The following is a 17,915-nucleotide window of genomic DNA, read 5'->3' as shown; positions in this document are numbered from 1 at the left end:
AACTTGGCTGGTATTTAAGGTTGCAGTTATGCGCATCAGCTTGTGTATCCCTAGGGGTTGAGCCCAGTATCTGGGATTGTTGTTGTGTTAGTTATGTTGGGTTTGTGTGTAGTTTGGCTAGACCATGGGCATGTACAAAAAGGGATGTGCGACGAAGGGGAGCGGGCTGGATAGTACATTATGTTGTAGAGGTCCTTGAGGATGTCAAGTGGATCAGTCTTAGTGCTCTGTCCAGGAAGTCGAGTAGGTGGTTTGTGGTGTTGCAGTTGGGTAGTGAATAAGCATTCCAGGATTCCGGTGAGGTATGGGAAAAGTGATGGGGAAATCATTTGCAGGGACTATGGGGGTTAGGGGACACTTGAGAGATTATTTTGAGGGGTGCGATTTGCCCAGTTTGGAGTGTCGCTCCAATAGCACCATGTTGAGCCAGTGAGGGTGGTTATGCAATTGGATGCAGGTGGGCATGCATCAAAGGAAGAGTACAGGTTTTCTTTTGGAAATGAAAGGTGAGTCGGGCAGGGGTGGATGGTTCTGTGCGGATGCGGTGGAATGTGTCCCTTGTCTTTGTAATTTTCAAGAACGGAGGGTACGAGGTAGGGCTGTTGGTTGAGTGCAAAGGCGAGGGATTGTGTTGTGTTGTGTATTTGTATATTTTAGTAGTTCATGAGGTAGTTGCAAACTGCTGCAGTGGATGGTGTTCTGGAGAGGGTTTTCACCATGATGAATATCTTGGGTACAATTGATGGCAAAATGATTTATTGGAGGTAATGGGTGGCTTTGGCATTGCATATGGCTGTTCTACATTTCTTGCGGCTATTTTCTGGTGGCAGGGCATGGGTTCTTTTGCCCAGCTTTTTCTAGGTATCTGGCTTCCTGCTTGATTGTTGAACCATGGTTTATAGTGATGGATGCAGGATTTTTTAAATAGAAGGGGTAATTTGAGTGCCTGTGTGATGGTGTCTTAAATGTTGGAGAGTGGAGGGCTATGCATGTGGGGGGTTGTCAGTGTCATAGTTGTGCCTGTAATGAGTTTTGGCTTGACTTGCTGGAGGGGTCGGGGCCCCTTGTGTGGTAGAGTGAACATGAAGGAGATAGTTAAGTGGACTCACCACAACACCCACATTTCATTATCCACAGAAGCTGGACTCTTGATGTCCTCTCTCAATGACCACTAGCTTGAACAACTGCAGTGTAGGCAGCTACTATTTTTATCCTCCGAAGGACAGAGCAGGGTTCAAACCTGAGGGGGGCTGGAAGCAGTTTAGCTTCTGGATAGGGCCTAGAAGGGCCTGGTTTGCTTGATAACTACCAGTAGCTACCTTTGGTTCCCAAGGCCAACTGATGCAGAACTCACAAACCTATTTGAATTTAACTGTATTTGGGATCATCTAGAAAATACAAACCCATCTGTATGACATTTAAAGCAAAAGGGGTCATAAATAATGAACAAAATCATATCTTTGCATTTTGTGTGGAATGTAGATTTGTGGAACTCTAAGTACTAGTTCCTCTTTCTCCAGTGGTATCTGCTGGTAACTGGTTAATGCTTGATACCAAGGAGCTGCATTCAGCTCTTGCTTATCCATCTTATTTGCGATCCCTGCACAGACCTAGTCAAACCTACAGAGATATATCGTTGTTAGCAAGTTGGGTACTGTCGCCAAGATAGTTAAATCTGTGTCCATTATTCTATACTAGCCAAGGTTACTGGATCATGGGCTTTGTCCAAGTGCTTATTTTACCAGCCGTGAAAGGTCTCTAAAACCATGCGATAGTTACGAGCCACCCTCAGAAAAAAATATCAGGGCAAGTGTTCCATACAGTGCTAACAAGCCACCGTCGGGCAGGTTCCATCAAATCACAAGCAAGGGTAGGGCAAACAAAATTAATTATGCCAGTGAGGGGAATACAGAAACAAACATTGTTTAAAGGTTACAGAAAGCTACAGTTACACTGCAGATATTTCCTCTATACCAATGTCATTAGGGACACCAAGAAAAACGTGCATGTTATATTAAACTAAGTGGATACAAATTGGCACGTGATCATTTTTGCTACTGGAGGAAAAAAAAAAAAAAGACTGGAAACAATGGCAGGTGCTTTTTTTTCTCAAATAAAAGTTGACGAGAAGTTAAGGAAAACCACCATACCCCACAAGCATTCAACTGCCAAACGCCAAAACCTCACCGTCATATGCATTTGTACTTCTAACAGAATCTGTGTTATACACACACACAAGAGATTACCAACAAACACCAAATACTTGCACTGCTGCCAAGGTACATACTCCGCTACAGTACACCCTTAACTGATATATCGAAGTCCAACACAGAACCTGTCGGTTATCCTTCTAGCAGCCCTCCAGATACACTTAATTCGGCAACTTTATTTTTACCATTCTGAGGCTATTCTTGGCAGCACCCTTATAAATCATGGAGTTCAGTGCTGACATCTGACTGGGTTGAGTCATGATCTATTTAACTTTCCTGTGTTGGTTTTTCATCTAGCGAATACTTTTATAGTCTGTTAAGTGTAACACTTGGAAATATAAATTAGTGCATTTTTCACTTTGTTCAATGCTTTGATGTTCTGCGTTACAATGTTATTTAAGAATTATCCATCACTAAAGTGTGTTGCAAATGGCTTTGACACTTTAGGAAGCTCGATTAGAATAGGCTTTCTTGTGGAGTCTGATCTGGAAGATTGGTATGGTGTAGTACAGTGTAAATGTGTTGTAGTAAGGGCTGCATTTGTGTGTTTATCGCAGCTGTTTTCATTGGTTTTAATAGAGGCTGCTCTGCTGAAGTATAATTTCCAAGTTCACTAGTGATTTGTATAGGCATTTCATACTGTTTTCTCTTAATCTCACAAGCACATCAATGGCATTTAATGGCTTGAGGGTTTGGAGTTTTATGAGAGCCTCTGAGCAAGCAGCCGTTTAGCATTTCTCATTATGAACAACTTTCGATGTTAAATTAGTAACTAGGTTTGGTAGTTTTAAAATATTGCAAGTGTTCGCATGTGTGCGTGCTAGTGCATGCAAGGGCACAGTCACAGAACAAGCCAGGAACATTTGGATGCGTAGTCCGAACGTTACTTTTACTATCCCACCGTACCCTGCACCGACCGAGCTGGTGTAATTCCGTAGGGAGGGCAGGAAAATCTACCAGCAATTCTTTGATAGACTTGTATATAATTTTAATGTGACATCAGCAGTCTCTAATTCCCCCCCCCCACTCATCCCCCGCCCATCAGGACAGGGCCCTTTGTAGGGTTGTCCTTGTGGAAATTATGTCTATAGCACATAGTCCCAGAGAGGGTGTCTAGAGGAGTGGAATACTGTCTGGGTGACCTCGGGAGTTAATGGCATCAAAAGGTTGTGTCTTTTCGGCGACCTTGCCTTTAGAGGAGAGGCGCTAACATGTGTCTGAATTAGCACTTGTATTTGACACTTTTTTTTTTGGAGATGCCTTTCGACATCCCTTCAGAAGGATTTTTTTTTAATGAGTTTAAGAATTTCAAAGAGAAAGGCATTACAAAGCAATAAAAGATCCAGCAAAGTTATGTACAAACAATTTCAACCCTCAAAAATATGTCCTACCTTAATCAAACTAAGTTTCAACCCCTCATATACCCAAGCCAATCCACCCACCCCCTAATACCCAAGACTCCAACCCCCCCCCCCCCGTACACTCTCCTCACTCCTTCATGGATGTACTTATTTGAAGGGGACTATCAGTGCATATTGCAATTTCTGAAGCAAGCGTACTAAGGTTGGTTGTCTCTATTGCGTCCTCAGGGCCTTAATGTAGGTCTTTTCCAGCACATTAGTTCAGTATACCTCAATCGGGGGAGCATATGCGTGTATCCTCTCCCCATTCCATGTTCTAGCAATTAGGGTCCGGCACATATTGCGATACAAAGTCTTCCCAAAGCATGTCACATTCGCATGCAAGGCAGAGGTTATTTTTCCATAACACAAATGTTCAATGCTACATTAACCCATTCACCCTTACTTGGTATACTTTGATTTCCACTTAATTGCTAGGGCGGCACAGGCTGCTAACAAGAGCCGAGCTGCTAGACACTTAATTCTATTTCGTTCATCACCACATTGTTCAAACCCAAAGAGGATATGAAAAGGATCTGCAGTCCTCTGAATTCCATCGAGGTATTTGATCCACCCCAGGACTTCATCCCAATAAACCCTGATCCGGGGGCAGCTCCACCACATGTGCCAGTAGTCAGCAATTCCACCACATTTACGCCAGCAAAGCGGGCTCAGAGACAAACATTTGAGAGCCTGAGTGGGTCATACTGCCACCTGTGTAACAGTTTCATCGCATGAAGTTTGTATTGGCTGGATATAAAAACCTGGGGGCAGCCTTGGACATCCTTCCCCCACATGTCCGGGTAAACTACTTCACCCAGATCTCTCCCCCATCTATCCTTCAAGGACAACGTGGAGCCCTTCCCAGCTTCGATCAGTTCCCTATACGTGGAAGAAGTTAATCCTTTCATTTCTGTTGTGGAATTCAACAGTTTCTCAAAAGGGGTAAGTTCTTTATCTTGCCATACATCCTTTGTTAGAACACCCTTTATCTGCAAAAACTGGAAGACAGATAGGGCATCCAAACCCAGGTTCTCGCCCAATTCTGTGATTGTTATGATGGAGACATTTTTCCACAACTGACCAACCCTCTCCAGGCCAGCTACAAACCAGGGTTGGAATCTTTCCAGATTGGGGATGCTTTCTCTGATGCCAGGGGCCCATAAATGACTCAGGTGGGACGGCCATGAAATAGTTCTACACATGTCACTTCCCTCCCTCCACATTTCCCAAATGGTTCCCAACATCGGGTGGTCCCTCAGTCCCCTTAAATCCGTCTCTCTGTACCCATAGCCATTCAGAGCCGTTTGCTATGGCCAGATGTTTATTATCCATCGCAACCGATCGAGGTTCTGTATGAGTGGGGGAATCCGGATTCGCAGTAGGGTGGCTTGGTAATACTTCAGGTCCGGAAGCCCCATCCCATCCATATCTTAGGTAGTGGCAAAGTGTCATAGGCTACCCTTGTTCTCTTTCCCTGCCAAAGGAACCTGTTACCATCAAATACAAGCTTCAGCATTTGAATAGGAAGCATCTGAAAGGGGTATAGAAAGCGGGGGAGGCATACCATCTTTATTGCATTAAGCCTACCCAAGCAAGATATTGTTGGTTTCTCCCACTTAGCTAGACCGGCATGAAACCTCAGGAGGGGGGAGGGAAGGTGGGGGGTGGGAGGAACTGGCCTCGTAGAGTTTGTTGATGTCCCTCGTGACCTGTATGCCCAGATATTTAAGCTGGAAAGTCTATCCACATCTGCCTGTGTAGTTTCGTGCAAGGGAAATAAAATCGATTTGGCCTCATTCATTTTGAAACCTGGGAGGTTTCCATATTCTTTGGTTAGTCCAATTGAGGTAGATATAGAGGATGTGGGGTTCGATATGTGCAGAAGTAGTTAGTCTGCGTACAGCTACCATGTATTCAGTTGCTCCTAGTCGAAGTCCCTCCACCAGAGGATCATCCCTTCATTTTTTGGGCTAAGGGTTCCAATGAGAGCGCCAAAAGGATGGCCGAGAGGGCATCCCCATCATGTTTCCCTGCCTAGTTCAAACCAGCGGGAGTATTCCCCATTTACAAAGAGAGGCTTTAGGGGATGTATACACTGTCTGAATCCCTCCCCTGAATTGCGGGCTTATTCCCACTTTGCGGAGGACCGTCATCACAAAGTCCCATTCAACCCTATCGAAGGGCTTCTCCGCGTCACCCGACAGGAGGGCGGATAATTAATCATTATGGGATGTGTTGATCTGGTGTAGGGTCTTCATCATAGTATCAGCTCCCCGTCTACCCAGAATGACACCAACCTGGTCAGCATAAACCAGGCGTGGCAAGAATGTCAGGCCGCAAGGATTCTAGTATATATCTTAGCGCCCACATTTAGCAGTGATATGGGGCAGCATGACCCACATTGCTTAGACTCCCTTCCTTCTTTGGGGATTACCGAGACAAGGGCCCGAACTGAGGAGTCTGGGGCTCTCCCAGTATCAACATTGAAGAGTTCAACCGTAAGGGAGGGAGGGAGGGAGAGAAAGGATTTATAAAATCCGGTAGTGTAGCCGTCTTCCCAGGAGCATTGCCCAGTGACAGCCTCTTAATCGCGTTTTTGACTTCTTCCTAGGTTATTGGGCCTTCCAAGCCAAGGGATTTGTCACAACAGTCTTGGTAGTCATCAGTCCCCGTTAAACCAGGCTGAACCTCCTATCTATATAGTGCCTCATAAAACGTGGCGAGGGCATCAGGGATTTCCGCATTTATTGTGGTCTGGGAATTCTCTCAGTTCTCCATCTACTAAACCCTCCCCTCAGCTCGTTGGTCGCATAATATGGCTGCCAACAAGGCAGCAAGCTTATCCCCCTTCTCATAGAACTTCTATCTGAGAAGCTGTAGCATGCGGGCTATCAGTCTGTGTTCCAGGAGATTAAGCTCTTCCCTTTTCGCCTACAAGATCCTATCTGCCCCCCCCATTCACCTCTCGCCGCCTCATCTAAAAAACAAATCTCATTCCAGAGTTTATTTTCAATCAGAAATCTCTTTTCTTACTTGAACCTTCTAATCAGAATTCTGTGCCAAGTCGCCTTTCCCGCTTCCCACACTGTTAACTTGGAAATCTCCCCAGTATTGTCTGTCGAAGTATTCAGTAATTTCATTTTCCATCTCTGTTTTAAAGATAGAATCTTTCCAGGGGGTTTCATTACACAGCCATCGGGCCCCCCTTCGTAGGTAAGCTGTCCCAGTTAATGTCGGTCATGACCATATCATGGTCCGTCCAGGTGATCGGAACGATCTCTGATCTTACTGCGGTGTTATACAATTCCTCCGATAAATATAGTCGATTCTGGCGAACGTATTATGAGGGGCAGAGTAAAAGGTGTACCCCTGCTCATCAGGATGGAACTCCTGCCATACATCCCGTAATCTGTGTATATTTAACATGTTTGCGACTTCAGCACTGCCGCTTGTTCTCTCATGTCAGGGATACCAGATTTCCTGTCCAGGCTGGGATCCGCCCATAAATTAAAGTCACCACCAAGGAGGACATGACCAGTGGCCTCTAGCATGATTTTGGGGACTGGCCTAGCCAAGAACCTAGAATGCCCGGAGTTGGGGTAGTATACCGTGGCAAATGTAATGTTCATTGTCCTATAGAGCCCGCCACCAGCAAAGCACTTCCCTCTAAGTCTGCCCATGTCTTGGTGCTCGTGAAACCCAGCCCTTTTCTTTAAGGCCCAGAATCCCAAAAATTCAGACCCGGTTTGTACCCCTAGGAGTCTCCGTTCTTCCCCTCTGGCGTATTTCGTTTCTTGTAAGAGGAGGACATCTAGTTTTGCTCTGCGGAATTCTCGGTATACTAAGGGTCTCTTGGTTGAGGAATTGAGACCATGTACATTCAACGTTCCAACCTTGAGGAGGACGCATGTCTGTTGGCCCATATTGACTGCCATTTGTAATCACGTGCATCAAATGATATTTTAGTAAAGATTGGCAACCTAGTGTGCAACCATGCATGCACAAATATGTGTCTCAATGAGGATTCTGTTCTGGACCCTTCTCACCCTCCTTCATCCCAGATCAAAAATTCTTTGAAGAAATTTGAACATTTGTCTCACATAAGTACGCCCGGAGGAACATGTACATCTTTCCTCAGAAAGGGGCGTCCGGGCAAGTAGATTCCTCCCTTGTGCCTGAATTGGGCGGGGTCCGGATCACAAGTGATCAAGCCACCCATGGTCACACCACACACTCCTGGTATCACCGTCATCGGGATGTTTCCACTTAAAAGAAGTGTGGGCGAAAGGGGAAGAGTCATAGAACACCCCTCCCCCCCGCAAGCTTCTATTCCCAAAGGATCAAGTTCACAAGCTTCGTGGGTGACCCGACGACAAGCGGCGGCAAACTTTAGGTGATCCATTTAAGCACCTGACGGATTCAATCATCTCCTTCAGGTGTGACATTGTCTCGTCTAAATTTTCTCGATCCTTTGACCCCTCTCTTTGGCCCCTGTAGTTGCCATTGTCTGCCAACTTGTCCTGCTTCGTCTTGGTCTCCACCCTCACACGTTTCCAAAAGTTCTGAGATACACATGCAGATCACACATTCAGATCTCTTTTTCGGATCCCAGTCGAACTTTCTTCCCATCATGTTCAAAAGAGGGAGAAAGGGCAACCCCACCTATATCGAGGCACGCGACCTTCAAGTCTCTCCTCGATATTATCCATCCACTGTGTGATTTTATCGATCTTTCCACCAATATTGGTACCCTCCCCCACTCCCCATGTCCTTTATTTCACACAGGAGCGCGGCTATGTCCCCTTTTGTGGCTGCCGATTCTGTCCCAGAGGCCCACGATCAGGGTACCAGTGCTCTCCAAAAGAGGCGGGGGTTGGAGAGTAGGCAAATTTGGCTAGCTTGAGTTTAGAGTCCATGTACACAGGGGTGGCTCCTTCCCCACCCCCCTAAGTAGACTGCTGCGCAGCAAGGGGGGGTGGGGGGGGGGGGAAGACAAGTGGGTTCCAATACAGCTTGTCAGTCGAAGGAGGCCACACGCCCCGTTTCTGGGGGCCCAACCCTTATGGGGAGAGGAGGGTCAGTTATCCCCACGTGTGGATATCCGTTGTGAACGGAGTGGGGTCAGTGTCGAAAGGTGAGAGTGCCTGTGAGATAATGGTTCCATGCAGTGTCTGCAGAGGTCCACTTGTGGTAATTCCCGTGCTGAGAGAGGGTGAGCTCTAGGGATCTGAGTCTTTATGCAGGCTTCTGTGCCCATCACGACTGAAAGAGGGGACATTTTGCTTATCATTTGTTATTTTTTGGGGAAGTTCAAAAAGGTCAGAGTCAGGTGGTCCCAGAATGATTCCAGAAGTGTATTTCAATAGGTGTTTGTTTGTGACACCATTTGTTTCATCCAGTTCGCTCCGTTTCTCACTGCTCGGAATGGGATGAAACTTTATTAAATACAAGTTAGGCAGCCTCACGCTCGAGGATCCTGCTCTCCTTATGAGGTCTTTTCATGGGGGGCCCACTTTGTTTGATTCCTCGATTGACCCGGGGCCAGGTAGCTGTTGGAATGACCCCTGTTGTGGTCCAGGCTTGCTTATCTGCCAAGTGTTCAATGCCCTTCAGAATTATTCCAGAAGTAGGGAATGGATCAAACTACGTGAGAAGGGCGCAGGGAAAGCCCCTGACCGGTTCACCCTCAGGAGGGACTTTTATATGCAGTATCCGAACCAACCTATGTTTTCGGGAGCGGTCAAGACACGAAAGCGCGTGCGATGGTCCAGAGGAGGAACCTGAGGCTTTACCCCCGGTCACCGCATGGGCCTCGACGCCATCTTCGAGCGTCAGCCATGGGGTATGTTCTTAAAGTGCTTGTGTGTGCTGTGGCAGCTGGTTTCTTCTCCATCAAAGAACCACCGGCCAGCTTCTCGGAGTCAGGGGCTTGCACTTGGGGTCCAGATAGATCCGGATTGCCATCGGCATCACTCATGACTCTGTAACTGCCTTGCTGGAGTCGTCCGTCATGACTATGGAAGCCTCGGCCTGCACAGCATAAGCAGCCCAGCGTTTCATCCGCTGAACACTTAGGGTTTTCGGCCAGAAAAGCTGGCAAGACAGTGCTTTTTGGCCTGATCTCTCTGGGAGACAGTGGTTGCACACATAGTGCGTGTCTTTTCACAGAAATGTACAACAGCAGGAGGGAAAAAATGTAAATGGGGATTGTTCCATTATGTTTAAACAGGGCAGTTGGTGAGAAAAGAGATGGGGCTAATGGGAACATTCTCTAAAAAGGAGTCAGTATAGAGAACCTCTCCCTACTGTACTGGGCTGAGGCCCATAAGGCAGCGTCTGGGCGTTGATCAGTCGACGATGTGGGTGTTAGTTAGCAGCCGTCGAGTGGATGAACAGCAAGGCGAATAAAAAGGCAGACGCGCTCCTACAATCTCCTCTCCGGACCACCCCATGCAATGAACCCTTAACCACCGACACCTTTGACTCATGGCTCAATAGCTCATTAATCCCACTCACCCCCACTTGCCAATCTTCTGCTCACCATGGCCCTTTTCCCAGATGGTTTACACCAGAACTGAAGACTGCAAAACAACTGTATAAATCCTTTGAACACAAATGGGGGAAAGATGAAACCTTCCTGAGTAGATCCACCCTAGCCTGGCACCAAATCCGAAAAGCAAAAAGTCCACTACAACCCTCGAATTCTCAACTGTGAAAACCCCAGCAAGGAACTCCACAAAATAATCTCTGAATTCACCAAACCAAACTGTACCAGCACCCAATCGACCCCATCTCAGTCATTCTGCGACTCACTCTCTCTCCCCACTTCCACACCACTGCTCTGGAAAGAACAAATTCGCTAACAAACTGACCCTCATGTCCCCGCTACGCAATCCTCCCACTTTACCTGTCACCTCCTGCCTGCTTCAGCAACTGCAACCCAACCCACCCCACCTTCGACTCGTTCACACCAATAACAGACCAATTTCTCAAACTTCTCTCCGCCTGGAAACCACCCAGCTCCCCCCCTAGATACCTGCCCCGCCTCAACCCTCAAAGAAATATTTGTATCTACCTGCGCAGGTGAGCACGCAAGAACCATAATAAATGACTGTCTCCTCAGGAAATTTCCCCGACGCCTTCAAAACTGCTCCTTAACACCGCCCCTTGACCCAAAAAACTACTGCCCCATCTCAAAAACCAGGTACCTTTATCCCCACGTTACCCTATCCATCCGGCTCTCGTGCCTGGCCACAAGCGCTTCACTGATACCATATCACACTACTACGCCTACTCCCTCTTATACACCATCATTCAACTAGAACACAGCTATGCTATGACACATTCGGCCTAGCTGTTCTCATACCAACATGACCCCACGAACACCTCATCACAACGGTGCCATTTCTGCTTAAAATACTTGACTGGGCCGCCTACTTACAAATCCAGGACTATTTGGAAACCAACAAACTCCCCGGCCTTAGGCAATCTGGCTTCCATCCTAAATACGGTACTGAATCCAACCTCATTGATTTAAAAACACAAATTGAAGACTTAGTAAAGGGAAAACTAGCACCCTTACTATTACTAGATTTATCAGCAGCCTTTGATCCGGTGAATCGCCAAGTCCTCTGCCAGCATCTCAAATCAGCCGCCCACTTGTCAAGACTCTGCCACCCTGTGGATCATCACCAGTTCTATGTGGCGTCCCCCAAGGTTCTTGTGTATCGCCTACACTTTATAATGTGTTTACCAAACCATTATTCGATAGTCTTGACTATGTGGGTGTCACCTACACCAACAATGCAGATGACACCCAGATCCATTACAGGTGACTATCTGGCTGACACTAACGCTCTGAACAAGGTCTACCTGGCCATTCAGATGTGGATGGCTCAACAGAAGTTGTGCGCCTTAATGATAAGACCAAGCGCCTCATCTTGAGTTCCCACTACCGACAAACTCGACTCTGCTTTCAAAACAGATCGATGGCAGTATCATCAAGGTCTCAAATGACACTAAAACGCTCGCCATTTACCTCAACTCCACTCTATCACTCGTAAGGCAAACTAATGCTGTTACCTCGGCTTCTGCCTACATATGTAAACTATCACTGCCTGCCGCCCCTTCCTCACTACAGCAAATTGCATCATCCTAGCGAGAACACTCAGGTCCAAGATCAAATATTGTAACGCACTCTACTTAGGGACAAGTCAACATAATCTAAACAAACTGCAGGTCACACAGAATAATGCCATCAGGGCGGCTCTCAACTTCCCCAGGGGCCAGCACATCTCAGACATCAGATGCAATTTACGCCGGCCTTCAATAAAAGAATTCTGTTGAAAGCACTGGCCCTCACACAAATGCCTAAACAACCAGGCGCCTACCTACCTGGCAGGCTGCTTCACACCTCCCGCTCAGATCTGCACAAACAAATTGCCTTGTTTTGCCTAGATTCAAATCACAGAAAGCGGGCGTGTCCAGGTTCCCTACACTAGCTTACAAACTAGTGAACACCATACCCAACCTTCTGAGATCTGAACCCTCATTCCACTCATAAATTCAAGACCAAATTGTGGTTAGCAGCCTCTATCAATGCTCTGACTGCTTAGTCTGCGCCAGCGTTTGCCACTACACCTATGACAACCTGCTCTTGTATATACTCTGAACTTTCTTGTACAGTTATGCATATCCCTCATGTTCTTCATTTACCACACTGTATATTGTGTAATTATGTATTATACCTGTGTACTGTTAACTGTATCACATGCCTGTCATCTCTTGTAATTATTATTATGTATTATATCTTTGCACCTTAACTGTAGCACATGCCCGTTACCTAAAACAAGCGCCCAGATGCCTCTGGGCCCGACGCACTCTACAAATAAAGAAAATACAAATACAAATTTAAAAACAAAAAGAAAAACAAAGCTGCTTTCTTGCAAGTTTAAAACATTCCAGGGGACTTATTCAATTAGTAACAGCAAAGAAAATGAAATCCAACTAACCCGTAAACTACAATCAGTTGGAACTAAAGCGGCAACCTTTTCCGTGGGGCCTCAGGTGATGGCAATGGTTGAATCCAGGAATGGTGTGCTGCCAACGACCTCCGCCTTAATGCTAGTAAGACTGAGATTATACTCATCGGCACACCCACTCCCTCCTTCCCTGCAGCTCTCTGGTCAGCCTCTCTTGGGCCTCTTCCTGCTCCTACCTGCAAGGCAAAAAACCACGGGGTCATCTTTGACTCCACACTCTCCTTCTCTCCTCATATATCTGACGTCTCTAAGAAGTCACACTACCAGCTGCACCTCCTTAGAGGTATTCTTCCCTTCCTCTCCTTCCCCCAGAAGCTCACTGTCTCCCGAGCCCTGGTTCTCTCGAAGCTGGGCTACTGTAACAGTCTCTATCTTAATCTGCCTGCCTCCACTCTCCGCAACTCATCCAGAACAGAACTGCGAGACTTGTCCTTGGCCTCAAGCCCAGGGACTGTATCTCTCTCCAGGACTGAAATCTCTACACTGGCTCCCAGTGGCTGCGAGGATTAAGTTCAAAACCCTCTGCATTGTCCACAAGGCCTTCTGGGGCCTGGGGCCTAAATACCTGCAACTCTCTCTTCCTAAATATCTTCCTTTCCGAGCCCTACGATAATCCGTCTCCAACTCCCTCAGGGTCAGCCGCTTCTCGAAGCAACGAGCTGGGGGGTAGATCTCTCTCCGCGGCAGGAGCCTCCCTCTGGAACAGCCTTCCTGCCTCCCTGAAACTTGAGGAGAACCATCTCCGGTTCCGGAAGCACTTCAAAACCTTCCTCCGTGCTTCTGCTTTCTCTCTCCCTCTCCCCTGCTAACTATTCACTAAATTCTGCACTGAATCTGAAACTTGGCCACTCTCACCGACCTCGGTCCTGGGCCCAGCCACTCTCCACTTGCACTGCCTCCCTGGCAACCCCTGCACTGCGGGACTGTCTCTGTATCCCTACAGCCCCCCCTTCCCAGCACTTGTCTGCACTTAACTTGCACTTGCCACCAGCTGGCCCTATTTATTTATCTATTTATTTCTATTCTACTTACCTTGTACTGCACTTTTCCCTTCCCCCTACCCCTGCACTTGCGCGGTCTGAATGACACCTGGCCTAGTAGGATCGTTGTCTGTCCTCCCCCTGCTCCCCCCTCGTTGCGCCTTGAAACACTTGTGTATAGGCGCGTTACAAATGCCATATCATAATATGATAAGTAAAAAAAATAAAACAAAAATCACAGCCCAGCTACTCGAGACAATTACATTGATACTCGCGACTGCAGTTCAGAAGCCAAGTGGTATGCACTTTTCCAACACGAGGTAATGTCACACTTGTTTAATACAAATTGCAGGAAAAACACGGTGTGCAGCCTCAACCAGAAAGAGTTTTGCGTTAATGCTACAAAGAAAACTAGGTCTGCCCTTTCAGGAACACCACAAACAAAAAGGGGAAGATGCACAAGGTAAGACAAGTGAACACCAGTCTTTGACACTGACCTAATCTTAGGAAGATACAAAAAAAAAAAAAAAAAAAAAAAAAAAAAAAAAAGTGTAGCAGGCGCCCCTCTCCAAGAACACGGCACGATAACCTGTCCAGTGGTTATTAACCACTTTGAGAGTTTGCAGCCATCTGCTTTTTGCTCAGTGCACCCTTCACAGATGGGAAATACCCATTTGCATATCAGTCTTTGTCCCGCCCACATGGTCAGTCCAGCACCGAATGGCAATTCCTTTCTGAACAAGAGTACCAACAGCAACCCCAACCACATGTTTCAGCCTTGTTGGGCATCATCAGTGATCAGGGAGTCCACGTCTGGTTGCCCCCAGGTAACTTTTTGGAAGGAACTTGGGGTTGGTCACCCTAATGTTACCCGGGGGCAACCGGGCGTGGTCTCCCTGCTCAGTGAGGCACAGCTTCACCTCACTGGTTAGGCCCAACAAGGCTGAAACACGTGTATGGGGTTGCTGTTGGTACTCTTGTTCAGAAAGGAATTGCCATAACATTTCGGTGCTGGACTGGCTATGTGGGCGGGACAACGACTGAGGGCAGGTTAGAATGAGCTTTGATTTTTAAAAATGAAATGATGCATGCAATTCAAATCCCACTTTTATTATGCTACATGTCAAAGCATAATGCAACATTGTACCTTGCCATCACCAGCAACTGCTGTTCAGTAGCATCAGGGCAGGTTGAAAACGGTAAGTGCATCGCGGAAAAAGATGCTGGAATTCTACGTTTCAAAAAATGTCAGAGGTAGTGTTTAACAGTCTGCATCCATGGTTTAATGTAACTGGGTACCCAAAATGCCTGGTGGCACTTACTGAAATCGAAATATAAGGCCGGGTCTTGGTTTTGGCATCATGGCTACTGAGAAGACAGAACGCCTCAAAACGTGCACTAGACATTGCAAATTCATCCTTGGCAGGGGGAAAAAAATGGTATGTTTGCATGAGGAGAATTCAGGGGCGAGTGCCAGCAGCTTACAACATATAAGGGTCCCAAATTGCGTGGAGCTACTTAGCTCCTGCGTCTATCCTTCGGCAAACTGTTCGCTTAAAGCCAACAGTTGCCGGGCGATACTTTTGGCTCCCTACGCCAACTAGTGAATTACAAACATCCCACGTAGAAATTCTATTTGCAGTGCGCTGTGCACTTGCCCTGGTTTCTCAGTGGTTGCGCCGGCCTACCGTGTGACGCCCAGGTGCTGGTTTTAGCTACTGCTCATAGAATCTCAACTTCAACCCCGTTAAGATATATACAAATAAGATTGCGAAGCCCTCAGCGAATCTGTTCGCAGCAGATTTCTGCAGCAACCACTTCCACATGCGTGTTGCGAATCTAATTTGATCTTATACATACAAGAATGTGCGGGGTGCTCCAAGCAGTGATTCACTGTGCATCAACATTAATCGAACAAAAACAAATATTCATAGTGCAAGATATTTATACAGGGAACAGCTCAATGACAAGGTTCTCGCCCTGGGAAGAAGACGATGTCGTTCAACAGAGGTTGGACTAAGCGCTATATACATTGCCAATAATAGGACCAATGGGAACTATCACAAAGTAACAAAAAAAAATAAAAAATATATAGCATACAATTTAAGAACACAAAGGCACCGGTATCCCTTTAAAAAGGAGCTGACGTTAATAGGCAGAAAAAGGAGCATGACATTTACTCCGGAATGGCATGTGGCTAGCTCGAGGGCTGCCATGCTGCCAGCACAGCAGAGCCGTGCCTGCCGGACCCGCCCGTCAGGAAGAGTAGTACAAACGAGCTCCAGCCAGGATAAGAAAATGCTTCCAGTGCCATGCTGCATGGACATGCCTCGCCCTTCAGGATAAGAGGTGTCATTACTCTGCATCCTTTAAAATCATCGACCACTGACGTAAAACAGTGCATTAAAAGGCCGCACTGCACAATACAAAGAACGCCAGCGTGAATGACCGTGCCCTTTTAAGTTTACCCTATTATGTACAAACCGTAAGCCTAGCTCTCTCAAATTTTGGAAAAGCCCCAACAGGAAAATACCAAACAGGGCAGCGTAGATCAAAGATAAAGGATTCTTAAAAGGAAAATCCAGACACTGCAGTGAGCTGTTCAAGAATGGTCCAAGGACACCAACCTTCAGTTTATGGAGAACAAACTCCCACATTTATTTTAAAAACATCAAGTGTACACACACACACCCAAGCTATAATGGAAAGGCTCAGACATTAGGTGCCCGATATAAAAAAAATAAAGGGAAAAAACAGCTACAAATTCTCCTGCAACATAGAGCCAGCATCTGAACGGACTTTCAGCAAGCCAACTGATGACCGACTGCCTCTCAAATCTCAATCACAACCGGTCTCAGACTACATCAGATGGCAATCAATGGTTCAGTCACTAGAGCGTGGTTTTGGGGTACGGCTTGCACTTCGTGGGGTGTCAAAAAAAGTCACTGGCGTCTACGCCTCCTCTCAAGAGCGAGCACATAACCATTTTAACAGATTGTGCCGAGACTGCGACTTATTAAATCACCCAAGCATACACAATTATGACTCCCCGCAAAAAGGCGAAGGACAACTTTCTATCTAAATATGTGGGCTTTAAACAGGAATGCTGACCTCAACACCCCAGGTTGGGGAGGGGCACGAGGCTATTTGCATGGCTATCTCGCCAGTCGCCACATATATAGCCAAACTAACCATGGAAAAACACCGCTTCCCACCCACAATCACCATTCTTCAGCCCATCAGGATGCCTTCATCCTCCCGTGTCTACTCTTTCTCAATCCCCCTTCGTATATTCGTTCACATGGCCCCCTCTTTCTGGAGAAAATTGATACCCCGAATAGCGATACCCCATTTGCCCACATTTCAGGATTCTTTTCGTCAATGCTCGGCCCCCACCAATCCCATTTGCCCACTGTTTGATCCTGCAGCTCTCTTCTCCCCGCCACTTTCTTCCCCATGCAGCCCTTTGATCCCCTCCTCATTCTCCACCCATGCACCCCACTCCTTCCGCGCACCCCTCCCCCTGCGCCCCCCTCTCTCCTTCTCCTCCCGCCCCTCCACCGCTAAAGATCGGCCGCCATTTTGTGCTATGAGACGGACCGGGCGCGGCTCTCACCGTCGTATCTTTCGGCCTGTTCGGCCAACTTGGCCTGGTACACGCGGTCTTCTCGCTCTTGTTCCATGCTGTGCGGGGCGGGGATGGCGCGCAACGGGGCGGATGGACACGGATTCAATGTCGATCACCGAGCACCGCTCCCTGTCTCACTCCGTCCGCGGCAAGATGGCTGCGGCTCATCCGGGCACTTCCGCCTGCGCACGCGGACAGGCGCAGAGCTCCATGGCAACGGGTCCCCAGCAACAGAAGGGGCGTGGCACCCGCCCCCTGTGCAGCTTTCCACTAACACAGGCACTAGTCTTGGTTCTGATTGTATTTAATCAGGCGCTTTAACCCACCTATACCCCTCAATTCACACGCATTAGGCAGGTGTCCACCTTAGAATTAATGTATTCACCCGCCAAGCCTCCAGTCTCTGTCCAGTCATTTCAATGAGCTCTCACCCGTCGTAAACAAAAGTCTCCCTTTTTACCTTCCCAGAGGAATTCAAATATTGATTGGTATGGGGTAACTGGTGATGGGAGGGGCCATTTAAAAAATGGGTGTGATAAAACTTGCAGGCTCCGCCCCACTGTTCTACCCCTAGGTCTGGTGTGGGCTCCAACTATCAAATAGTACATTTTAAAGCAGAGAGGGGATGAGAGCCTTTCTCAAAGTAGCAGCTA

At 47.2% G+C, this 17,915-nt stretch overlaps 1 protein-coding gene across 2 annotated transcripts in view; it reads right to left on the bottom strand.

The window, feature by feature from the left end:
• Nucleotides 1-17,539, bottom strand: part of LOC138488459 (14-3-3 protein epsilon) — a 322,040-nt gene extending 304,501 nt beyond the window's left edge. The window contains exon 1 of one of the 2 annotated variants that reach the window (XM_069615433.1): nt 17,251-17,539. In XM_069615433.1, coding sequence (XP_069471534.1) covers nt 17,251-17,317 — 67 coding nt within the window. In that variant the 5' untranslated portion in view covers nt 17,318-17,539. The remainder of the gene's footprint in view (nt 1-17,250) is intronic. The other variant, XM_069615434.1, reaches the window with a different exon arrangement.
• Between the last annotated feature and the right edge of the window lie 376 nt (nt 17,540-17,915).

This window comes from Ambystoma mexicanum, chromosome 9, assembly GCF_040938575.1.
Source record: "Ambystoma mexicanum isolate Mex_15411 chromosome 9, UKY_AmexF1_1, whole genome shotgun sequence".
Lineage (NCBI taxonomy): Eukaryota > Metazoa > Chordata > Amphibia > Caudata > Ambystomatidae > Ambystoma > Ambystoma mexicanum.
The sequence above is the reverse complement of the archived record's forward strand: the minus strand, read 5'-3'. Positions and strand labels throughout refer to the sequence as shown.